The 27,171-nt window shown below is 36.3% G+C and overlaps 1 protein-coding gene across 5 annotated transcripts in view; it reads right to left on the bottom strand.

Annotated features, from left to right (window-relative positions):
* The window catches only part of ITSN1 (intersectin 1), a 263,233-nt gene that overhangs the window by 110,180 nt on the left and 125,882 nt on the right, over window positions 1-27,171 (bottom strand). For all 5 annotated transcript variants that reach the window (XM_077118883.1, XM_077118885.1, XM_077118887.1 and 2 more), the window contains 6 exons: window positions 26,548-26,663; window positions 24,662-24,924; window positions 8,626-8,775; window positions 8,399-8,539; window positions 2,475-2,562; window positions 2,200-2,339 (listed from right to left, as the gene is read on the bottom strand). In XM_077118883.1, the coding sequence (XP_076974998.1) occupies window positions 2,200-2,339; window positions 2,475-2,562; window positions 8,399-8,539; window positions 8,626-8,775; window positions 24,662-24,924; window positions 26,548-26,663 (898 nt within the window). The remainder of the gene's footprint in view (window positions 1-2,199; window positions 2,340-2,474; window positions 2,563-8,398; window positions 8,540-8,625; window positions 8,776-24,661; window positions 24,925-26,547; window positions 26,664-27,171) is intronic.

The following is a 27,171-nucleotide window of genomic DNA, read 5'->3' as shown; positions in this document are numbered from 1 at the left end:
TTTTCCAGATGGATATTCCACATGAATGTAAAGCATAACTGACAAGTCTTAATCTATTTTCTACATATTCTAGTTCCTCTTGGGGGAGGAATGTTAAGGATATAGCAATTTCACACCATCTGATTAGATATGTGGAATGACTGGACAACTGCCAATGTCTCATTCCCTGCAAGGCAAAAGTAATTTCTGTATTATTAATTAGTATGATGCAAAGGTACTGTTGTATCAAGAGAGGCATTGAATAATAATGGCTTTTCCTGATCTATCTCATCATCCTAGAAATTACAGTGACAAATGAATACATGTTCTAAAGTCAGATAAAAATGTTCATATTTTCCAGTTTGGCTACAATCAAGAAAAGTGGGCAAGAGATGCTCAAGAGCTCAAGAAAAGACTAAATCTTAAAACTGCCTCTCAGTTGTTTCATTCAAATTCTATATATTTTAATTCTTTAATTTGACTGCTTTTTGCTTTGGTTTCACCAGCATAGAGAGGAAAACTAGAAAAAGTAATCAAAAGGTAGCATAACATATTCACTAAGTACTCCAAATGGTTATTAGATAATAAGACAATATAGCCATATTGGCTTTTGATTTTCAACTCACTATATTAACTCAAATTTTAAGTTAATAATAGAAAATCAATGTAAAAATTAAAAAGATTGAAAGAATTGTTATTTAAAATAAGCATATTTATGAAAAGGCCTAATGGAAAAATGGGCCAAAGTGACTCTGTATAAGACACACTGATAATGATGGCAGCATTAGTCAATTTAACGCAATGAGAGTGATTCACCACATTTTAAGGGTGTTTTCTTTAGCAATGGTAACAGTAATTAAATCACCCAAATAATTTAATTTTTACATCTAGGCATTTGTAGAACACCCTTTAGAGTATTTTTTTTTTAATAAGTGACACTTCTTTGGGAAAATTAAATTTCTAGGAAGGAATTTTAAGATTAAGGCAGAAATCTGGACTACTGCCTGATTACTTAACAGTTTATATTCAAGAGATTATTAAAAACCACTCTAAGCTTGCAACAGAATTACTTTCCTTTTGCTTGTAATAGTGACAAGTCATAATGGGAGTTAATGTGAGCATTTTTATTGTGCTTCTTGAGATGGAGACCCAACAGCTGTATTTTCAATACTTATACATCACACATAATCATATATATACAAATACAGGACATATATATATATATAGTACACACACACACACAATCTTGTGTAAGCATGAAAGTAAAGTGAAGAAAAACACTAAGTTGGCTCAAATAATATTTCCCAAAGAGCACATCCCAGAAACTGTATAATCCAGAAAAGCACATTACCTATTATTCTACAAGAATAGCACAAATACCTCAAATTCAGACGTCTAGACATTTTGGCCTAAAATCTCAATTTAAAATCAACTAAACATCTTAAATATGCTTTCTAATTTTGTATTTCCTTTTTCTAGTAGTAAAAAATAGGATTTTGACTTTTTCCTAGTGACAAAACTAAATTGGCCAGAATCGACTATAAGGGGTTTTAAGTTAGAAAATGAAAATAAGTATCTATGGGGAAAAAGTTTTGATGATAAAGTTGTAAAGTTAAATCAAAAGTACCAAATTAGAAAGAGGCCATGATCTAACCACTTATACCTCCCTAAGAGCACTGGCATTTTCCTGAGTTTTACCATGTAAATGTGAAAAAGCCATGCACCACTTCTGCAACAAAGAATAAAGCAATTACTGCTCTAAACAATAAAATTTTAAAATGTGAGGTAACAAAACAAAGATCTATGTTCAAGTACAATTTTGAAGGTAAGAAGTGGCAGAAAAATTCTTAGTTTTAAAAGAGAAAATAATCCCTTTCAGTAGACTTCTAAGAAAACAAGGCAGATGAAGCTTTCAAAGCCTAGCTTTTAGAAGTCAACTTGCTATGGTTATAAACAGACAACAGGATGGACATGTTTCAAAATGTATTTCAGATTACAGTTAGATACCATGTTGGGGGCCGCTCACTCAGCTCTAATTTATAGATGCCAAAGTCATTTTTGTATTTTTTTTAAAAGGAGAAAAATGTAACTTGGGTTGCATACTGTTCATCTATAAATGTCAAGGCTTTTACAAAGGCTGACATCAGAATAACGATATTTTTCTGCCCAGAATTAAATATCAACTAAAGACATATATGTAGGTACACATTGAATGGTTACCTTGAGCTGATTATTAAAAATATCAATCTCTTGTAATTTTGATCTAGTTTCTTTCTCAACTTCATCCAGTTGGTCTCGGAGCTGTTGCCGAGCTAGTTCTTTTGCTTCCAAGGCTCTTTTGAGTGTAAGAAGTGAATCTCCTATTTTAGAAAAACATTGCAAGAAAAGAATAACTCCAAACTGGTAGTGAGGAAAACATCTTTAGTGTTATTTCACTTAAAGAAATTGTTAATAATAAAAAAGTAAAAGAAAAACTTTAAAAATAAAATACCTACTGTGCAAACTGTTTTGCTGAACTTGTTTTAATTGGTCATTAAGAATCTGTTTTTCTGGAATAAGCCTTCCAAGCATTTGCTGGGACTCCTAGAACAGAAGGAGGAAAACAACCATGAATGACAAGGGAAAACTCACAGGTCCTAAATGAGCATCAAAGCAGGGCATAAGCCAGTTTTCTCTTCCCTCAAAGACTCTTCTGCAAATCTCACCCCAAATCCTCTATGTTAAAGCTGCATTTATTTTCTAGTCAGGGTGGGTCTTGATTTCTTGCCAAGGAATTAACGCTGTTGCCAAATGCTTTTAACTAAAATATAGTTTTAAGATACTTACAGCTCCCTTGATATTCTTTTTTATTTTTATTGACTTGATGGCTATTCATAAGCTTTAAAAAATGTACTTTATGTATGCCTCAGTAGAGAGAAAACTGAAGTAATGATCTCTCAAATACACCAGGATTAAATACAAATCCAGTGATGTTTATAAACTGACTAAGTAGTTCAAATAGGAGCTTCTACTCTGAACTTGGACATTTGATAAAGATGACCTTCAGTTTACTATATACCTGAAGTTGAAAAAAAAATCAAAAACAGATTTTTAACAATTAGAAACTTAGCTCACTTATGCTTTCCTACCACCCAGAATGAAACTACCATTTTAAACAGGTACACAAAAGGCTTGAATCAACTATTTTCTAATTGGATAAGAAAAAGCTAAATCACACTATGGAGGGCTGTTTGGAATTTTCTTGAATGTCTTGCCAAGCACTGTATTTGCTATAATTCAGCTGAAATTACCCAGTATAGTTTCTACATATTACAATAAAATGACAGACTTTACAGAATATATATATATATATTTTTAACCTTGATACAAGGTCATTTTCCATATTGACTTTTGGTTTGAAGAAATTAGAATGCCTTAACTAAAAATTTTTACCAGAGGCTATGAACCAATGCTTTTTTGGAAAAAAATACCTTTAGATACAGACTGGCTTATGTGTAATAAATCTTTGTGTACCATTGGTCAGTGATAGATAGATTTAGCACAAAAGAGAGGATCTGGAAGAATCTTCTCATACAAACAATCCACACCAAATTAAATTAAAATAAAATGAAATCTGGGCTAAGTCCTAAATGCAGAGGGGCCAGCCTCTCTAGAACATCGACTAGTTCCATCGCCCTATCCATATTATCAACAGTCCCTTCCAATATGAAAAAATTAGAATGGGCATAGCCCAAATACCCCTAAAGAGTGGGAGAAGATCAAAGGTGATAGTGGAATTATACAGAGAAGGTCAGCTTTAACAAATAAGTATGAATACTGAATCATTATACTGATATTTCTTTTGGTCCCCAGTGTCTTACAGCAGCTAGGAGGAAAAAAATGAAAAATTGTGGAACTGTAACCCATACCAAACTTTAAAACTCTGTTCTGTAACTACTTGTTAAAATGTACTTGGAAATTTATTACTTTTTTGGTATATATGTTATATTTCAATTAAAAAACATTTAAAAAAAAAAAGCCACACTGGCTTCCCATGCACACTCCGCCTAACTTCTTACTCCTGACTGGGCTGCTTTTCCTTTTAGCTCCTATTGGCTGGACTTCTCCTAAACCGGCCTAGGGTGAGCCAGCCTGACTCAAAGATCACTGTCTTCTGGGTGGGACTGCCAGAGCGGCAGGGAGGGATATTAGCTCTAAACATACATGGTGATGACCTAAAATTTCACAGCTCATAAACTAAAACACAAAATAAAATAACAAAATTATAAAATAAAATCAAATCTGGGCAAAACAGAATACTCAAATCAAATCATTTCCCTAAAAGCATAGCAAACTGAGCCTGTCCTCATCTTATTCTTCACTCTTAAATTAACACAAGTCCTCCTAACCAAAATTGAAGTTTATTTTCTGAGCCGAGACAAACAATGAAATATCAAGACAAAATCTAGCTCAGATCATGGAGGGTTTTTTTTTTTTTTAATTTTTTTACTTTTACATATACAAGCATTATTTTTAAATAGAATACCTAACAAACAAGTTTCCAAAATAGGTGAAACAAATATGAAGGCCTCCCTGACTCATCTACACTGCAAATACCTGCTTCTCCCTGTCAGGAAAGGAAGTCAAGATCTCATCACCTATAATATACCTGTTTTTCTTCAAACCATGTACTATTTCTCACCTCAGTTTTTCAGGAATCCTGATTTGTATTTTATTATAAGTATCAACCATAAGCACAAAATATGCATTTGGTTATGCAGCTTAAAGTAATAAATAAGTACTCTGCTGTAACACTTAAATTTGCAGGAGAATATTTTACTAAACTTTTCATCAATAGTTAATGACAGACACTGATGTGAGAGTTATCACACAGAAGAATATACTTTAGAAAGTTAAATGCATCTTTTTAATATCTTTAATTTTTAGCAGTGAACTAGAACATAACAAAATCAGTAAGAATACAGAAGACTTGAACACTATGAACCAACTTGATCTGACACACACAATACTCCATTGAACTACAACAGAATACATATTTTTTTCAAGTGCACATGGACTATTCACCAAGACAGACCACATGCTGGGCCATAAAATAAGTCTTAAGAAATTTAAAAGGACTGAAATCATACAGAGCATGCTCTCAGACTTTAATATTATAAATCTACCAGAAATCAATAGTACAATATTTGAAATGGAACAATACAATTCTAAATAACATATCAATCAAAGAAATAGCAGAAATCAGAAAAGATTCTAAGTTGAATGAAAATGAAAGCACAACATATTAAAAATTCGTAGAATATCGTGACAGTAATGCATAAGAGGAAACTTATAGCTTAAAATGCTTATATTCATGAAGAAAGGCCCAAATTCAATAGTCTAAAACTTAAACATCTTATGAAACCAGAAAAAATAAATAAAACCCAATGTAAGCAGATGGAAGGAAACAATAAGGAGCAAAAAATCAACAAAATAGAAAACAGACAATACAATACAAAACAATAGGAAAAAAATCTATAAAAGCAAGAACTCATTTAGAACAATAAATAAAACAAACTTCTAACAAGACGGATCAAAAGAAAAAAAGACACAAATGATCAGTTTCAGAAATTAAAGCAGGGACATCTTTAAGATACAGATTTGAATATTGTAAATAATTATATAAATTCAAAAACTTAGATGAAACAGATAAATTCATTCAAAGCTACAAATTATCAAAACAGATTTAAGAAAAAATAAAAAATCCAAATATCCTTATATGTACTGAATAAATTTTGCAATTAAGTCTTCCCACAAGGAAATCTCCAGGCCTAAAAGGCATCTCTGGTGAATACCACCAAAGATTTAAAGAAGCGCCACCATTTCTAAAGCCACTGAAAACTAAATGCTACTGTTGAAAGAAATTTATAAAGATGTAAATAGAGAAATACAACATATTCATAGATTCAAAAGCTCAGTATCGCTGAGATGTCAACACCTCCCAAACTGATCTACAGATTCAATTGAATCCCCATCAAATCCCAAGTATTTTTGTAAATACTGATATGTTAATTATAAAATTTATATGGAAATGTAAAGGACCTAGAATAGCCAAATCAACTTGAAAAAGAAAAATCACAATAGGGAATTCATACTACTTGATTTTCAAATTTATTATAAAACTACAGTTATCAACACAGGTATTGGTGAAAGCATAGACATACATGAAAGGAAGACTAGAGGGTACAGAAACAGACCTTTGCAAATATGGTCAGCTGATTTTCAACAACATATATCAAAGTGATTCAATGGGCAAAAGACAGAGTCTCAATAAATGGTGACAGAAAAGCTACATACCAGTATGGAGAAAAATGAATTTCTACCTTTATCTCACACTATAATAAAAAATAAACATGAAATGAATCATAGACCTTAACATATAAGATAAAATGATGAGACTTCAGGAAGAAGTTTTCTGGAAAGAAAACAGCTGCAACCTTGGGGCAGTCAAAGACTTCATAGATAGAACACCAAAAGCATAAACCATAAAAGAAAAAACTGATGAACTGAATTCTATTAAAACTAAAAAACTGCTTTTTGTAAAATTAAATTACAAAAATAAAAAGGCAAATCATAAAACAGGAGAAAAAATTTGCAAAACATATATCTGACAAAGAACTTGTGGCAAAGAAATATAAAGAACTCTTATAGTTCAATAATAAGACAAACAACCCAATAAAACATGGGCAAAAAGATTTAAGACATTTCACAAAAGAAGATACACACCAACAAGCTTTAGAAAAATGCTACTCAACATCACTAGTCTTTGGGGAAAGGCAAATTAAAGGCACAATGAGATACTGTTACATACACCAGAAACAACAATACCAAGTTTTCACAAGGATGTGGAGCATTATAACACTCATATGCTGCTGCTGATGAGTGTTAATAATCACTCATCAGCAATTCTTACCCAGCCAAGAGTGTGGGTAAGAAATGACTGGAAGAATCACAAGAGAATCTTTCAATGTGACAGATTATTCTACATTTTGATTGTAGTGGTGATTACATGAATATTCATATTTTTAGAAACTCATCTGGGTGTATTTTATTGTATGTAAATAACAGTAGACTTTATTTAAAAAACTCGATTTTTCTTTTTTTTGAGTATTGTCATAGACAAGTAATAAGCCATAAAAGCCAACTGAAAATTTTATTATCAAATTTGTATACACACTCAAAAAACATTTTTTTACAATAATTTCTGTGGAGCATTTACATTACCATAAATTTCTATGTAGTTATGTTAGATAAATTGCACTGGACTATAATATCAGGACTATATTACCATTATTTATAATCACACATGCTATCTAGAGAGAAAAATCTGCACATATACTTTGACATAAATTATTTTCAAATGAATCAAGATAAAATTATGCTAAGTCATTAAATGTGTCATTTCTTTTGAATAGAAAGTGTCAATTAAGGCACTGCAATGCTCAAATGTCCTTCTTTCCTCACATATTTAAAATATTCTACTTTTTGGACAACAGGAAAGATAGCATCAATAGGTGGTCTGGAGTTAAAGAAGATGGTGAGAAGGAAAATGGTTTTACATAGCACAAGGGATGCTCAATGAACAGCTGTGAATTAATGTTCACACTCCCTTAGTGAGGAATTAAAGCCCAAATGACTGCTACTTCACTGGAAGGTTAAATTTGGCAAAATGGACAAAGTTCAAATATGATCAAGTGAAGATATGTATAACAAAACTGAACAGAATTTGTTTCCATCTCAAAGCATTGCAAAGAATTGCTATAAGTTTCAAAATTGAGATAACCATGAGTTTAGAAGAATGGCCATAGTATAAGGGAACTATTCAACAGCGAGCAAGTGTTTTCGTGCATTTCCACTTTGCAGCTGGCTCTGTACTAAATATCTGTGGTCTTTCATGATGAAACGCAGAGCAATGTCTGCATGAATCTGATACCTTCTTCTCAACACTTGATATCAAACCAGGTGATAGCATATCAGCTTGGTCAACTTTAAATGTACAGGTGCCCTGCACTAACCACAATGGCCCCCGTGCCAGAACTGGCCTCCCAGAGACTGCTAGAGACTTAGGGCTTTCACAATGCTGTTTCCCCTGCACAGAGCTTGCGGGGCCAGACAGCTACACGGTTAGTCCCTTTCAAGTCTCTGCTCAAATGGCCTCTCGTAGAAAAGCCTGTCCTGACCTGCTATTTAAAATCACAACATTCCCTAGCCCCTCACCTACTCACTCTCCATGGCACTGTTCATCTCACTCATTTAGTTAATATGGGTTTTTCCCACAAATAGAATGCAAGCTCCCCAAAGAGGGGAGTTCTCATCCCTTCTGTTCACGGATGGATCCTCAGAGCTGAGGAGAGTGCCTGCCAGGCCTGCATTATCCCACCTGTAACTGCTGCTGTAGATGGGTGATTTCGGCAATTCTCAGCTCTCTAGATTTGTTGGTACTCTCAATTTCTTGCCTTTGGGTGGTCAATCGACATCTGATATCTTGAAGTTTTCCTTCTAGTTGATGCTTTTTATCATTCTAAAAACAAACGAAAGATAACGAGTATTATCATTTTTAACGGTTCCAGGTTACTGTATTTCCAAACAACTAAAAACTTCACTTACTAGAGCTTCTAATTCAAATTCCAAAGTCTTTTTCTTTGCCTTCAGAACAACTATATCCTCTTGCTCTTTGTTTCTTTGATTTAGTAGTTCTTGCCTTCGATTCCGTTCCCATTCAAGTTGCCGCTGCCTTTCAAGTTCTCGTTTTGCAGCCTAAGAGATGCGAAAATAGACTGTTTATTACCTCTATGGGAAAAAAAAAATTTGGACAGATATATTTACATGAGATGAGAACTGAGAGGATTTCCCCCTTGGAATTTGATTATTTATGCTTTCAAAAATGCTTGATGAGGATAGGACTTCCAGGAAGATGGCTGACTAGAGTAGCTCGAGATTAGCCCGTTCCAGGGAAAAGTTAAGAGAAGGGACAGGAGGGTGACTGAGGTGGCAATTTGGGAGTCCGGCTGACCTGGGAGAGCCTTCTGCACCACATGTGACAGCCTTGGGGTGGGGGCACGGAGAATGCAGGAGTGCACTAAAGGAAGGCGGGGACTACAAAGTGAGCCAGGTCACGTTCCTTGAGCGCGCTACCCTCACCAGCACAGCCCCATGACCAGCGACTCACCCTATCACACACACACCTGAACCCCGTCACCCGCTCCCATTCTCCACGCTCTAGGTGCCCCCACACCACCAGGCCCCAGTGCATGTATCTGCCCCACACTCCCACCCCAAGCGGAGTCCCAGAACCGCACATGTCTGCGACCTTCAGCCTCACTGACCAGCTCTAAGAACACACCAACCCACCCCAAGTGCAGCCCAACCCTTCTCTCCTGCAACCCTCCTGAGCACAACCTCCCGCTCCCTATTCCCTGCAGGCTGCTGCCAGCACATAAAGGCTGCAGACACTAACCTCCATACGTAGGCTACCCTGCAACCCCCCACCCCCCGCCATAGTGTCACACAGCCTCACCCGTCCCTCCCTGAGCACATGCATCCGTTTACAGCACTCTCAGGCCCACACATACGCACAGGCCCCCAATCACATCATTCACCTCTAAGAACTGCACTTTACAGCAGTTCTAGAATCGCACATGCCTGCGACCCTCAGCCTCACTTACCAGCTCTAAGAACGCACCAACCTGCCAGCCAGGTCACATCTGCCCCCAACCCACTAAGGCATAACTCCGACCTGCTGCCACAGCTCTACGCATGTGCACAAAGGACCCCATGCTTTAGACCAGCGTACACCAGGGTTATACCGACCAGACTGCTGCACACCACAGCTACATCCTCCCTGGTTGCTGGAAACCCACATTCACAAGCATCAGCATAACATCCCCAACCTGTGCACATACCTGCCCTGAAAGAAATCATACTAAGTGCTCCACCCCGTGCCCTGCTACCTGCTGTATAACCATCCCACAAACACAAAGCTTTAGACTACTGAAAGAAATCAACTCCCGAAGTAATACAATCAAGATACTTATATATGTCAAAGGCAGCAGATGATCACTAAGCATATCACAATGCAGACAGATACAGCCCTGCCTAATGACCAAATTAAAACACCAGAGGAGACACAGACACTGAAACAATTAATCAAAGATGTTCATACAACTCTGTTTAATAAAATAAGCAGGAGAGCAAATGACATAAGGGAGATCAAGAAGACAACAGAAGAGGACAGAGAAGAACTTGAAATAATAAAATAGAAAAATAGCAGAAATCACAGAGATCAAAGACTGCTGATAAATAAAAACATACTAGAGGCACACAACAACAGATCTGAAGAGACAAAAGAAAGAATAAGTGATATATAGGACAGGATAATTGACTTCAAAGACTCAAAACAGCGAATGGCAAAAAAGATGGAAAAAACTGAATGGGAATGCAGGGGAATGACAGAAAAGACAAAGCGTACAAACATAAGAATCACTGGTATCCCAGAAGAAGAAGAGAGGAGTAAAGGGCTAGGAAGAGTAGTTGAGAATATAATGGGGGAAAACTTCCAAACCCTCATAAAGGACATAAATATACAACTCAAAGAAGTCCAAAGAACTCTGAACAGAATAAATTCAAATAGGTTTTCTCCAAGGCACATACTAATCAGTCTGTCAAATGGTGAAGAGAAGCAGAAAATCCTGAAAGTGGCAAGAGAAAAACAATCTAATACATACAAGGGAAATCAAATAAGACTGAATTCAGACTACTCAACTAGCACCCTAGAGGTATGAAGGCAGTCGTATGATATACATTCAAGATCTTGAAAGAGAAAGAATTCCAGCCAAGAATTCTGTACCCAGCCAAATTGTCCTTTAAAACTGAGGGAGAGATTAAAGTTTTCACAGACTAAGAAGTTCTGAAGGAACATGTCAACAGGAGACTGGCTGTACAAAAAATACTAATAGGAATTTTGCCAGCTGCAAGAAAATATGGGAGAGGGTGTCTGGAAGAGGGCACAGAATTGAAGAGTACCACTAAGGGTAACTTAAAGAATACAAAGAGAAAGGGGGAAAAGACTATATCAATCTTACAAATAAAATAAAAGGATAAGATGGTGGAATCAAGAAATGCATTTTCAGTAATAATTTTGAATATTAATGGACTAAACTTACCAATTAAAAGAATAAGATTGGCAGAATGGATTAAGAAACACAATCCAGCTATATACTGCTTACAAGAGACTCATCTTAGACACAAGGACACAAATAGATTGAAACTGAAAGGATGGAAAACCATTTACCACGGAAGTTGTAGCCAAAATGTTTATGCTTCCAATGAAGGAGCTCCAAAGTATATGAGAGAGACATTGGCAAAACTGAACGGAGCAATAGATGTTTTGACAATAATTGTAGGAGACTTCAATAGACCACTCTCTGCTATAGAAAGAACAACCAGACAGAACAGCAACAAGGAAACAGAGAAGCTAAATAACTTGATAAATGAATTAGACCTAACAGACATATACAGGTCATTGCACCCCAAAGCATAAGGTTATGCATTTTTCTCTAGTGCTCATGGAACATTCTCTAGGATAGATCATAAGCTGGGGCACAAAACAGGTCTTAATATAAATATAAAAATATTGAAATTATTCAAAGCACTTTCTTTGATCACAATGGGATGAAGCTGGATCTCAACAACCACCAAAGAATGAGAACATTTACAAATATACGGAGATAAAATAACACACTCTTAAACAACAAGAGGGTCAAAGAAGAAATTCCTAGAGAAATCAGCAGCTATCTGGAGATGAATGAAAATGAGAATACAACTTAACAGAATCTATGTGATGCGGTGAAGGCTGTGCTGATAGGGAAATTTATTGCCTTAAATGTCTATATTAAAAAACAAGAAAGATCAAAAATCAAGGACTTAATAGCAAGCCTGGAGGAACTTGAGAAAGAACAGCAACCTAAACCTAAACAAATAGGAGAAGAGAAATAACAAAGATTAAAGCAGAGATAAATGAATGGGAGAACAAAAGAACAAAAGAAAGAATCAATTAAACTAAAACTTGGTTCTTTGAGAAAATCTATAAAATTGATGGGTCACTAGCAAGATCAACAAAGAAAAAAAGAGAGGATGCAAATAAAATCAGAAATGAGAAGGGGAATGTTACCACAGACCCTGAAGACATAAAATAAATCATAAGAGGATACTATGAACAACTATATGTCAACAAACAACACAACTTAGGTGAAATGAACAAATCCCTGGAGACAGACAAACAAGGTACACTGACTCAGGAAGAAAGAGAAGATGTAAGCAAATCAACTACAAGTAAAGAGATTCAATCAGACATCAAAAATCTTCCCTCAAAGAAAAGCCCAGGGCCAGTTGGCTTCACAGGGAAATTTTATCAAACATTCCAGAAAGAACTAACACCAATCCTGCTCAAACTTTTCCAAAAAACTGAGGAAAAAGGAATGCTACCTAACTCATTTTACGACGCTAATATCATTTTAATACAAAAACTGGGTGAACATGCTACCAGAAAGAAAAACTACAGGCCCATCTCCCTAATGGACATAGATGCAAAAATTCTAAATAAAATATTAGCAAATTGAACCCAACAGTACATTAAAAGAATTATACACCATGACCAAGTGGGGTTTATACCAGGAATGCAAGGATGGCTCAACAAAAGATAATCGATTAATGTAATACAGCACATTAACAAATCTAAAGGGAAAAGTCACATCATCATCTCGACTGATGCTGAAAAAGCATTCAACAAAATCCAGCATTCTTTTCTGAACAAAACACTCCAAAAGATAGGAATCAAAAGTAACTACCTCAATATGACAAAAGGAATTTATGAAAACCCAATAGCCAGCATCATACTCAATGGAAAAAGATTGAAAGTCTTCCTCCTAAGATCAAGTACAAGACAAGGATGCCCACTGTCACCACTATTATTGAACACTGTGCTAGAAGTTCTAGCAAGAGCAATCAGGCAGGACAAACAAATAAAAGGCATCCAAATTAGAAAGAAAGAAGTAAAACTCTCATTATTTGCAGATGATATGATACTATATTTGGAAGAGCCTGAGAAATGTACAGCAAAGTTACTTGAGCTAATAAGCAAACTGAGCAAGGTAGTGGGATATAAAATTAATGTGCAAAAATCAGTAACATTTCTATGCACAAGCAATGACCTAGCTGAGGAGTCAGTTAAGGAAAAAAAATCCATTCAAAATAGCAACTAAAAGAATCAAATACTTAGGAAAGAACTTACCTAGGATGTAAAGGACTATTACACAAAAAACTATATAACATTGCTAAAAGAAATCAAAGGAGATCTAAACAGGTGGACAGACATTCTCTGCCCATGGACAGAAAGAGTAAATATAGTTAAGATGTCAATTCTCCCCAAACTGATCTACAGATTCAACACAGTACCAATCAAAATTCCAACAAACTACTTCAAAGATTTGGAAAAGCTACGAAATTCATCTGGAAGGAGAATAGCTAAAAGGATCCTAAAAAAGGAGAACAAAAGTGGGAGGATTAACACTCCCTGACTTTAAAACCTATTATAAAGCTACAGTGGTCAAAACAGCATGGTACTGGCACAAAGACAGAACCACTGACCAATGGAACTGAATCGAGAGTGCAGAAAGAGACCACCAAATCAATGGTCAACTGATTTTTGACAAGGTCCCCAAATCCTCTGAACTGGGACAAACAGTCTTTTCAATAATTGGGCATGGAAGAACTGGATATCAATAGCAAGACAAGTAATAAGGAGTAGATTTCAAATCTTTACACCCAAAGCACAAGCAACAAAAGAAAAAATGGATAAATGGAACTCCTCAAAATCAAATGCTTCTAGACCTCAAAAGATTTTGTCAAAAAGTTGAAATGGTGCCTAGAAAGCTGGATATCCATATGCAAAAGAATGAAAAAGGATCCATACCTCACAGCCTATACAAAAATTAACTCAAAATGGATCAAAGACCTAAACATTAGATCTAAGACCAGAAAACATTAAGAAGAAAATGTGGGGAAATATCTTATACATCTTACAATAGGAGGCAGTTTCCTAGACCTTACACCCAAAGCACGAGCATTGAAGAAAGAAATAATTAAATGGGAACTCCTCAAAATGAAACACTTTTATGCATCAAAGAACTTCGTCAAGAAAGTAAAAAGACAGCCGATACAATGAGAGACTATTTGGAAATGATATAACATATAAAGGTCTAGTGTCCAGAATATATAAAGAGACTGTTCAACTCAACAACAAAAAGATAAACAACCCAATTACAAAATGGGTAAAAAGACATGAACAGACACTTCTCAGAAGAGGAAATACAAAAGGCCAAAAAGGCACATGAAAAGGTGCTCAACTTTCCTGGCTATTAGGGAAATGCAAATCAAAACCGCAATGAGATATCATCTCACGCCCACCAGAATGGCCATTATCAATAAAACAGAAAACAAGTGCTAGAGAGGATGTGGAGAAAGAGGCACACTTACCCACTGTTGGTGGGAATGTCAAATGGTACTAACAGTGGGTAAGTGTGCCTCTTTCTCCACATGTGGAAGGCAGTCTAGTGGTACCTCAGGAAGCTAAGTATAAAATTGCCATATGATCTGCCAATACCATTGCTAAGTATCTACTTGGAGGACATGAGGATAAGGACACAAACATAAATTTGCACACCAATGTTTATAGCAGCATTATTTACAATTGCCAAGAGATGGAAACAGCCAAAATGTCAATCAACAGACGAGAGGCTAAACAAGCTGTGGTATATACATATGATGGAATATTATGTAGCTGTAAGACAGAATAAAGTTATAAAGTATGTAACAACATGGGATGGACCTTAAGAACATTATGTTAAGTGAGATTAGCCAGAAACAAAACAACAAATACTGTATGGTCTCACTGATATGAACTAGCATTATTAGCATACAGTTGTTCATAGTATCCTGTTATTACCTCCTTTATTTCTGTGGGGTCAGTGGTTATGTCTCCACTTCCATTTCTGATCTTATTTATTTGCGTCCTCTCTCTTCTTCTTTTTGTCAATCTTCCTAAGGGTCCATCAATCTTATTGATTTTCTCATAGAACCAACTTCTGGTCTTACTGATTTTCTCTATTGTTTTCATGTTCTCAATTTTATTTATTTCTGCTCTAATCTTTGTTATTTCTTTCCTTTTGCTTGCTTTGGGGTTAGTTTGCTGTTCTTTCTCCAGTTCTTCCAAGTGGACAGTTAATTCCCGAATTTTTGACCTTTCTTCTTTTTTGATATAGGCATTTAGGGCAATAAATTTCCCTCTTAGCACTGCCTTTGATGCATCCCATAAGTTTTGATATATTGTGTTTTCATTTTCATTCACCTCGAGATATTTACTGATTTCTCTTGTAATTTCTTCCTTGACCCACTGGTTGTTTAAGAGTGTGTTGCTGAGCCTCAACGTATTTGTGAATTTTCTGGCACTCCGCCTATTATTGATTTCCAACTTCATTCCCTTATGATCTGAGAAAGTGTTTTGTATCATTTCAATCTTTTTAAATTTGTTGAGACTTGCTTTCTGACCCAGTATATGGTCTATCTTTGAGAATGATCCATGAGCACTTGAGAAAAATGTGTATTCTGCTGTTGTGGGGTGTAATTTCCTATAAATGTCTGTTAAGTCTAGCTCATTTGTTGTAATATTCAAATTCTCTGTTTCTTTATTGATCCTCTGTCTAGATGTTCTGTCCATTGATGAGAGTGGGGAATTGAAGTCTCCAACTATTTTGGTAGATGTGTCTATTTCCCTTTTCAATATTTGCAGTGTTTGCCTCACATATTTTGGGGAATTCTGGTTCGGTGCATAAATATTTATGATTCTTATGTCTTCATGTTGAATTGTTCCTTTTATTAGTAGATAGTATCCTTCTTTGTCTCTTTTAACTGTTTTACATTTGAAGTCTAATTTGTTGGATATTAGTATAGCCACTCCTGTCCTGCTCTTTTCTGGTTGTTATTTGCATGAAATATCTTTTCCCGACCTTTCACTTTCAACCTATGTTTATCTTTGGGTCTAAGATGTGTTTCCTGTAGACAGCATATAGAAGGATTCTGTTTTTTAATCCATTCTGCCAGTCTATGTCTTTTGATTGGGGAGTTCAGTCCATTAACATTTAGTGTTATTACTGTTTGGGTAGTACTTTCCTCTACCATTTTGCCTTCTGGATTTTATATATCATATCTAATTTTCCTTCTTTCTACACTCTTCTCCACACCTCTCTCTTCTGTCTTTTCATATCTGTCTCTAGTGGTCCCTTTAGTATTTCTTGCAGAGCTGGTCTCTTGGTCACAAATTCTCTCAGTGATTTTTTGTCTGAAAATGTTTTAATTTCTCCCTCATTTTTGAAGGACAATTTTGCTGGATATAGGAGTCTTGGTTGGCAGTTTTCTCTTTTAGTAATTTAAACATATCATCCCACTGTCTTCTTGCCTCCATGGTTTCTGCTGAGAAATCTACACATAATCTTATTGGGTTTCTCTTGTATGTGATGGATTGCTTTTCTCTTGCTGCTTTCAAGATCCTCTCTTTCTCTTTGACCTCTGACATTCTGACTAGTAAGTGTCCTGGAGAATGTCTATTTGGATCTATTCTCTTTGGGGTGCGCTGCACTTCTTGGATCTGTAATTTTAGGTCTTTCATAAGAGTTGGGAAATTTTCGGTGATAATTTCTACCATTAGTTTTTCTCCTCCTTTTCCCTTCTCTTCTCCTTCTGGGACATCCACAACACGTATATTTGTGTGCTTCATATTATCATTCAATTCCCTGAGTCCCTGCTCATATTTTTCCATTCTTTTCCCTATAGTTTCTGTTTCTTTTTGAATTTCAGATGTTCCATCCTCCAGTTCACTAATCCTAACCTCTGTCTCTTGAAATCTACCATTGTAGGTTTCCACTGTTTTTTTCATCTCTTCTACTGTATCTTTCATTCCCATAAGTTCTGTGATTTGTTTTTTCAAACTTTCATTTCTTCTTTTTGTTCATTCCTTGCCTTCTTCATGTCCTCCCTCAATTCACTGATTTAGTTTTTGATGAGGTTTTCCATGTCTGTTCGTATATTCTGAATTAATTGTTTCAGCTCCTGTATCTCATCTGAATTGTTGGTTTGTTCCTTTGACTGGGCCATATCTTCATTTTTCCTGGTGTGATTTGTTATTTTTTGCTGGCATGTAGACATTTAATTACCTTAATTAGTTTATTCTGGAGATTGTTTTCACTTATCTTACCTAGGGTTTTCTTGCTAGCTGAGTTTGTTGTCTATCTGTTCTTTGACCTTCAGTTCAGCTTTTTTTGGGCCTCTAGCTTAAGTTTTGTTTAACAGAGGGTAATTTTTCAGTTCTTGTTTTCTTGTTTCTTGTCCTGCTTGTAAGGTGCCTTTTCCCTCCCCACCCTTAGGAGGGTCTACATAGGTATTACAGACTCCAGCCGGGTTTTCCCGGACTAAACTGGCCTCCTATCAGGGGAAAGGAGTCACCTGCATCAGTTTTCCCTGAGGGTGAGACCCAGCAGGTTGAAAGGCTTTCCTGTGGAGTCTCTGGGCTCTGTTTTTCTTATCCTGCCCAGTATGTAGCGCTTGTCTGTCTGTAGGTTCCACCAGCAAAAGTTGTTGTGGCTCCTTTAACTTTGGAAGGCTCTCCCTGCTGGGGGCGTGGTGGAGACAGAGGAGAGGTTGTAAGCTGGTTTTAATGGCTTCAAATTGCCAAGCCCTGGGGTCTGAATCCCTTGAGGGAGGGGATTCACCCCTTCCCTGGGGAAGGCTCAGGCGGGAGACAGCCCTGAAAGCAGTCCGTTTCTGCGTATGCCTGGCGCAGCTGCAGCCTGTGTAGTCCCGCTGCTGAATCCAGAGGCAGCCAAACTTCCGTAGAAACAGCCACAAAAGCCTCCCCTTTCCTCTTTTTCGGTTAGCCCAATAAGCGACCTCCGCCTTGACCAGTTTCACCTGAGCTGGGGGCCTATTTTTAGTAGTCAGAATTTGTTTATTAATGCCACAATTGGTGTTTGGTTGGACTCAGTCCCTGCTACTGTTAGAGTCTCTTTCCTTTCCCTCCCGGAAGCCGCCTGTGGGGGAGGGTCGCCATGCGCCGGCTGCCGCGGCTTGGGGAACTCACGGTTCCGGAGACTCGCAGCCGATCCAGCTGGTCCAGACTGGGGTACGCTGTGTGTCTGGTCACTATCCTGGCTCCGGGAGCTCTTCTGTACTGTTTCTGGTTATTTAGTAGTTGTTCTGGAGGACGAACTAAAATGTGCACATTGCTAAGCCACCATCTTGGCCCCTCCTCCTGAACTAACATTAGTGAATGAACTTGGAAAATTTCAGTTAAGAACAGAGTCCATCAGGAGATAGAAATACGGTAGCTGTTGGGTAATTGGAGCGGACGGGATACAGATTGTGCAATGAGACTGTAAAAATTCAGAAATGGATAGCACAATACCACCTAACTGTAACACAATAATTGTTAGAAGACTGAATGAAACTGAATGTGAGAATGATAGAGGAAGGAGGCCTGGGGGCACAAATGAAATCAGAAGGAAAGATAGATGATAAAGACTGAGATGGTATAATCTAAGAATGCCTAGAGTGCATAACGTTAGTAACTAAATGTACAAATTAAAAAATGTTTTTGCATGAGGAAGAACAAAGGAATGTCAATACTGTAGGGTGTTGAAAATAGATGGTAAATCATATTTTAAAACTTAAACTTACGTGTGAGACTAAAGCAAAAAATGTTTATTTGGTACAAAATTTATACTTTGACTAGTGCATTTCCTAATATAACTTATGTGGGTAGCTTAATTGAACACCATAAATACATGGAACCTTGAGTAGGGCATGAGATTTTGTAGGTTTGTCCAGAGTGATGCCCCAATAAATTTACCTTATCAACAGATGAGTAAAACATATGCATTAAAAATAAATAAATAATAGCAGAAACAAATTTTAAAATAAATTTAGTAGATTGAGATGCTGGTGATCAGTAAGGGTATGGCATATACCAATTTTTTTTCTTTCTTCTTTTTATTTCTTTTTCTGGATTGATGCAAAAGTTCTAAGAGGTGATCGTGGTGATGCATATATAACTATGTGATGATAATGTGAGTTATTGTTTATATACCAAGAACGGAATGATCATATGTTAAGAATGTTCGTGTTTGTATGATGTAATGTTAAAAAAAAATTAAAAAAAAAAGTTGAAGATGCAGCCAACTCAGTGGGAGAAAATATTTGGAGATCACATATCAGACAAAGCTTTGATTTCCTGTACATACAAAGAAATCATACAACTCAACAACAAAAGAACAACCCAATTATAAAATGGGCTAAAGATACGAATACGCATTTTTCTGAAGAGCAAATACAGATGGCTCAAAAGCACACGAAGAGATGCTCACTTTCACTGGCTATAAAGGAAATGCATATCAAGACTGAATGAGATACGACCTCAAGCCTATAAGGATGGCTGCTATTAAACAAACAGGAAACTGCAAATGTTGGAGAGGATGTGGAGAAATTGGGACACTTATCCACCGCTGGTGGGAATGTATAATGGTGCAGACACTATGGAAGACTATTTGGTGGCTCCTTGGGAAACTAAATATCAAGTTGCCCTATGACCCAGCAATAGCACTACTTGGTATATACCCAGAAGAATTGAAAGCAATGACACAGGTAACTGCACACAGATGTTCACAGCAGCATTATTCACAATCGCCAAAAGATGTGAAAACAAAATGCCCATCAACAGACGAATGGATCAACAAAATGTGGTAAATACATATGATGGAACATTATGCAGCAGTAAGACAAAATGATGTCCTGAGGAACATGACAAGATAGATGAGCCTTAAGGACATAATGCTGAGCAAAACTAGCCAGAAACAAAAGGATAGATACTGTATGCTTCCATTTTTATGATCGCACAAAGGTATAATCAGAAGCTTATAATATTGAATATAGGGGACACAAAGATACACAGAAGCTAGAGATGGGTGAACCATTAGCTAATGAGGTTGAACTCCATTGTAAGGGAATAAATAGATAGAAGCGAAGGTGATTCTCTAGTGGGTCTATAAGTAATATTACCATATTGAAGATGAACAAGATTGAAAGGGGTATAGACCTATGTGTCTGTCATGGTCAGCTTCATGTGTCAACTTGGTCAAGTGGTGGTATCTGTTTGTCTGATTGGGCAAGTGCTGGACTGTCTGTTGCAATGAGGACATTTCAGAGAATTAGATCATGATCACGTCAGCTGCATCCACAGCTGATTCCATTTATAATCAGCCAAGGGGGTTGTCTTCTGCAATGAGTGATGCTCAACCTAATCACTGGGAGCCTTTTGAGGAGGATTCAGAAGAGACAGGCTCTCTTCCTGCTTTGGCTGGCGAGCCTCTCCTGTGAAGTTGGTCTAGACCCTCCATTGGAATTGTTGGCTTCACAGCTTGCCCTGCGGATTTTGGACTCTGCGTTCCTGTGGTCACGTGAGACACTTTCATAAATTTTATATTTGCAAGTGTTCTCTGTTGATTCTGTTTCTCTAGAGAACCCTAATACAGTGTCCCACTGATTCACACTAGAAACATGAATGAATTCTCATAAGAATTACTTCAAATATATGATTCTTGCATAAAGAGTGTTTGAGTCCAGGGTACAGGGGGACAACTGCTATTGCATACTATGAGCTCTGTTCAAAAGGAACCATCAGCACTATCACAGCAACAGCAGATGTAAATAATGGGGTAAGGAAAAGAGTTTAGATTTCCTATTTGGTGAGCATGTGTTTATTGGTTTTCTGTCTCTTGGGAACAATGAAATGATCTAAAATTGAGAATGTTGATGGACTGTGGGCTTTGGGCCCTCTACATGCCAGATGAATGTAGGTAGGTGGCTGAAGGATGCACTGATGGAGAAACAGATTGGTGAACAATTGTATATACTTATGAACAAAGGTTGTGCTGCTACAAAAAGAATAATGCTGTAAGGCATGAAACAATGTGAATGAACATGTGGGACATTTGGTGAGACAAAAAAAGCCAGAAACAAAAAAACAACAATGGTATAGTCACCTTTAGAAAATGCTTATAAGAAAACAGGGGCCTAGATTGTAAGCTTTTAGAGCAGGCACATTAAGTCCGGAGTGGTAATTATTATTTCTAGATTTTGAGAGGCTGTTTTATATATATACCCTGATATTTAGAGATAAGAATGAAACCGAACAAGTTGGGGTTAAAGTAATTCAGAACATAGGGGTAAGGAAGACAGTGTCTACATTTTAGAACCACACAAACTCTTTGAGACCAATGGAAGAAAGGTTTATTTGATCTGAAACTGAAATTTTCTGTAGTGCATAATCTAATTCAACCTATCTGTGTAGCTCATTTGAACAACTGAAACAAAGGAAGCACAGGATAAGAAAGAGGTCCTTTAATCCTGTATAGACTATTGTAATGCCTGGAAACATCCTAGAGTATATTAAGCAGATAATCAAAAAGTATTCGCAAAGTCCCCTGAGGGAGGGGAGAAAGACTATGGAACTATTAAAGCTTACCATCAGGCAATCCCAAGATACTGTATCAAACTTTAGGGATACCCAAGTCAATAGGCCATGCCCTCGATCATGAGGCTTACCCTCGTGAAGCTTATGTAGGTAGCGGAGAAGCTTAAACGATCTATGGGTACATATGCCTAAGAGTTACTTCTGGAGGGCCTCTTTTGTTGCTCATATGTGGCCTCAGTCTCTCTAAGCCCAACTCTGCAAGTGAAATCATTGCCTTCACCCCTACATGGGACATGACATCCAGGGGTCAAAGTCTCCCTGGCAATGTGGGAGATGACTCCTAAGGATGAATCCAGACCTGGCACCGTGGGAACAACAATTACATTCTGACCAAAAGGGGGAAAAGAAGTGTAATTAATAAAGTATCAATGGCAGAGAGCATTCAAATAGAGTTGAGAGGCTACTCTGGAGGTCCTCTTATGCAAGCTTCAGCTACACATTGCTACCTACCATAACCTGCCAACCCCCAACCAGGACCATTCCAGCCAATGTTAAAGGACACCTAGGGCAATATTTAAGATTCCACTAGGGTAACTTTCCAGAAACCTACAACATGCAGATGGGTGCCTGGTCCAGATAAGCCCTGAAACCTAGCCCAGCCTCTCCAGAACATCAGATAGTTCCATCTCCTTACCCCATATTCGTGACAAACCCTTCCAATATCAAAAATTTAGAAACAACCCCAAAGAGAGGTATGGAAAGATCAAAGGTGTGGTGGAATTATGCATAGAAGATAGGACTTAACAGATGAATATGAATGGTGAATCACTACATTGATTTCTCTTTTAGTCTCCAGTATTCTAGAGCAGTTAGAAAAAAAAACCTAAAATTGGGAAATTATAATACATGTCAAAGTCTGAAATATGATCCACAACCAATTGTGGTGCTGTGCTTGGAAATTTATAGCTTTTTTGCATACATGTTATTGTTCATATAAAGAGAAGGAAAAAAATTCGATTGTGATGATAAAAAAGTATTTAAGCCCTCTAGCCTCCTATATTCTGGGGCAGCTAAAAGGGAAAATCTGAGAGGATCGTATGGTGGCCCATGACTTATTAAAGAGTGCTTTGAAAACTATTGCTGTTTTATTTCTTTGCTTTGTATTTATGTTATAATATACAATAAAAAGTTAAAAAAAAATTAAGGTATATATAGAGACTGAAAAGGTCAAATTTAAAAAGAGAGAGAAGGAGGAGTTATAACAGAGAAGACAGGATTTAACAAATAAGTATGACTGCTGAATTGCTATATTGATATTTCTTTTAGCTTCCAGCACACTGATGTGGCTAGAAGGAAAAATGTGAAATTGTGGAATAGTAACCCATTTCAAACTTTGAAATCTCTTCTGTAACTACTTGTTAAAATATAGTTTGAAAATTACTGCTTTTTCTTTTTCTTGTATATGTTATATTTCACAATAAAAATGTTAAAATTTGAAAAAATGCCTGATATGATAAATAAAATTGTTCTTCTATCTTTACTGATTTACAAAGGGCAAGGAAAATTTCATTACTCTGGTCAAAATAAATCCAACCCCCTAGAACAAACCACAAGTTAAAAACCTGATTTTATTCCATCAAAAGAATTATTTATCCCAAGGTTTTAATTCTATGAAACCCAATTCCTTCAACCACACTTTCTTTTCACTACAAAAGTGTTCTATAATTTTTCTGGACACGTCAGCTCTCGGCAACACTGAATCTGATGACTGGTAGGTAAAGCGCACTATCAGAACACTCAATATTCCTTACTTTAATTGCCACCTACTCACATGTTTTCCCGCCACATGTAAAGTCTTGCAGGAGAAGGGAGAGCGTTGGTGCACCTCTATGCCCCCTGGACTAACAATGCCTGGCACACGGTAACCACCTCCTAAAGAATGCTCAACAAATACTGTCTCAAATGTCCTTATTTGATATTGAAGAAGTGAAGCATATCCCACCAACAGCAAATCTATCTTTTGGTGGTCCATTCTGGAACTTTAAATCTAGTTACTATATGAGTATGTCTGCATAAATGAAAATTCACTTCTGGCTACAAGTTTTCCATAGCAATCATCAGGAGATACAACCAGAAAGTTCCCCATCTTTAAAATGTATTTCATTCACCTAAGAGAGAATCACGGTATTTGCTTCTGGAGCAATATACTAAACTAGGAAAGACAGAAAAGAGATTAGTTTGGCTCAACCCAGGTATGGCACCAAATTTATTAAGTATTCCATGGAATATAGTGAAGATTTCTTAGACATATTTCTAAGGGTAAACAAATAAATGAATAAATAAATAAGTTGAAGCTGTAGAACAATATAATAGGTCTGATACCAATTATGATTTTTAAAATTACACAACAAATCTTCCCCTTCTCCACCATACAAATCTTAATATTTTCATAGATATAAATGCAGAGGAAAAAAGTCTACAAGAATATGATAACTCATATCAGTGTCAGAATATTTTACAAGACTATTATCAAAACCTCATACATGAATATTCACAGCAGCATTATCACATAATAGCCAAAAAAGCGAAAATAATCTAAATGTTTATCAACTGATGAATTGATAAACGAAGTACAGCATATCCATACAAAGGAATATTATTTGGCAATATAAAAATAAAGTACCGATGCATGCTGTAACATGGAAGAACTTTGAAAACATGCTAAGTGAAAGACTCGGCCACAAAAGGTTACATATTTTATGATTCCATTTATATGAAATGTTCAGAATAGGCAAATCCATAGAGAGAAGGTGGTTAGTGATTGCCAGGGGCTGGAGGGAGAGGTGAATGAGGAGCAACCGCTAATGGGTATGGGGTTTCTTAGGGTGATGAAAATATTATGGAATGAGACAGTGGTGATGTCCATACAACTTTGTGAATGTACCAAAACCACTTAATTGTGAGGAAAAGAGAGCTGGGTTAATATCACTTATATAATTCTTAGACGGGTAGGGGGAGTGAGCCCAAGAGCACATATGACAGTTATGGGGTTGGTTCACAGCTGCTTACCTCCCGTCTCTCAATCTCTTTCCTCCTCTCCTCCTCTCTCTGACGTTCTAGTTCTCGCTGCTTTTCCAGTTGCTTCTCCAATTCTAGTTGTCTTTTACGCTCTTGTTCCTGGCGCTCCCGCTCTTTCCTTTCCTGCTCTGCCCGTTCTAGCTGGGCCAAGCGCTCTTGCTCTTTGCGCTGCTGCTCCAAGAGCGCTTGCCTTCGTTTTTCCAATTCCAGATTTCCACGTTCAAAATTTTCACGTTTCTTATCCTCAAATGTTACTTTAAAACAAGAAACAGATCAGGTATGAAAAGGCCAAGCTTTTTTTAAAAATGAGTATTCTTTTATTTTTTTAACTTTTTATTTTGAAATAATTTAGATGTACAAGATAGTTTCAAAAATAACACAAAAGCAATAGAGAACTCCAACATATTCTCTACCGATACCCATATTTGTCAATTTTTAATACTTTGCCGTATTTGCTACATTATTCTTTCATCTATATTATCATCTATCTATACCTAGTTATCATCATCTTCATATTTCACCTTAAGATCTACAGCTATGATCATTCTTTCTTGGCTTCTTCCCATATTCCTTTTTGACCTTCAACTGCTTTAGGCAGCCCTTCCTCAAATATTGTAGTTAGGGATTATAGATTTAAGATGTCAAGTCTGTTTTGTTCCATCTTCTTTTTCTTCTTCCACCTTTGGTGATTTCAGAGGAAACAGTATTTCTTTACTTTGACATCTTAAACCTAGAAGTTCCTACACACTTTTTAATTCCAGTATTTGGCATAATCCTGGTTATTAAGAGGCACTTTACAAATGACAGTGGAAAGAATTAATTCATTAACAATTATGATAATGTCACATCCTATTAAAAAATCTTACATTTCTATTTTCAAGAGAAAGAAGATTCCAAATTCCAAGGGATCCTGTACTTACTCGCTTTTGAGACTTCAATTTTATTGTTATTTAAATCTGAAATGCTCCTCACTTCTGCTTATAATAACACTATTCAACCTTCAAGTCTCAACTCAAATATGACCTCTTTTGTGTATATTTCATTCCTCTAGCTTTCCCTGCCTAGGCCAACTGACCATGAATAATCTCTGCTGTGCATCTCTAATACTTTTTATGAACTTAACACATTTAATGATCATTTATAAGGAATTCTAAAATTCTCTATTAGATTATAAGCTTCTATAGGGTACAGGAGGCATATTACCAACCTCTATTATTCTTCACTGTTCTCAACTCAGTCTTGCATGCAAAACATGTTCAATAAGTATTTTATCAGTGAATAAAAATAATTCAGTTTGAAGAGGAAATTGGGAGAGCAAATGTCTTGAGCAACTAAACATTTTAAAGTACTAAAGAGAAGGCAAAATAAATTTTACCTACTCCTTAGTACAAATTATCATCCCATCTTTAATAATTCAGACATCTTTGAGTACTTTAATAGCATTATAAACTTATCTATTATAAATAGGATTACTATTTAAAATAGGTTTTGGCTACTACAAAGTTTTCAGTTCTCCTATAACAACACGAGAAAGTAACAGTAACTGATTTCACATTTTATTTATACATGGGTGTTATCCAGCAATCCCCTGTTTATCAGTGTTTAGTGTTTTATAGATAATTTTAATGAAATTTTTGCTTAGCTGTATATAATCAGATTTCAAGTTAAAAGTTATAGCATGTGTATGTTAGCAGAGTTCTTATTTCTCTATACATAGCCATCTTTAAAAGCATATTAAAAGTATCATCTTCCTGACAAATATCAATTAAAGGAATATAACAGAAATGCCAAAAGCTAAATTTATTTTTACCTCCATTTTTACCTAAGAAGCAGAAAATTACTAATATCACAAAACCGAAATATAAAGACTGTCTTACCAGGTAATTTCTTTTCTAGTTGTTGCTGTTCATCTTCTAAAACTGGTTCCTCTGGTAACCTCTGATCAACAGATGCTGAGCTTATGACAGATATGCCACTGCCGGATCGAACTCTCCTGAAATTATAGAAAAAAAGGCATGGATTCAAATATAGGTATCCAGAATTGAGGAAGTTATGAAAATGACTTCAAAGATAATACCACACTGTGGAAGAAACTACATTTATACTGAGGAAAATATAAAGATTTGGTCCTCTCTATTTTAAGAAGAGTTTTTAAAAATTGACCATTTGAGGACATTACTATGAACCACAGAGGAATAAAAAGGATTATAAGAAACTACCATGAGCAATTTTTAGATCATCTAAAAATTAGATAATCTAGATGAGATGGCCTGATTCAAGAAGAAATAGAAAATCTCAACAGGTCTATAAAAAGTAAAGAGAATGAATCACCCATTCTTGATAAAACAACTCAGAGGAAAAAAAAAATAGACAGGAACTTTCTCAACATATAAAGGGTATTTAGGAAAATCCACACCTAATAATATACTCAATGGTAAAAGTCTGAAAGTTTTCCCTATAAGATCAGGAACAAGATAAGGATAACCACTTTCACAATTATT

Source organism: Tamandua tetradactyla, chromosome 10 (assembly GCF_023851605.1).
Source record: "Tamandua tetradactyla isolate mTamTet1 chromosome 10, mTamTet1.pri, whole genome shotgun sequence".
Lineage (NCBI taxonomy): Eukaryota > Metazoa > Chordata > Mammalia > Pilosa > Myrmecophagidae > Tamandua > Tamandua tetradactyla.
This window is presented reverse-complemented; position numbering and strand designations above follow the sequence as displayed.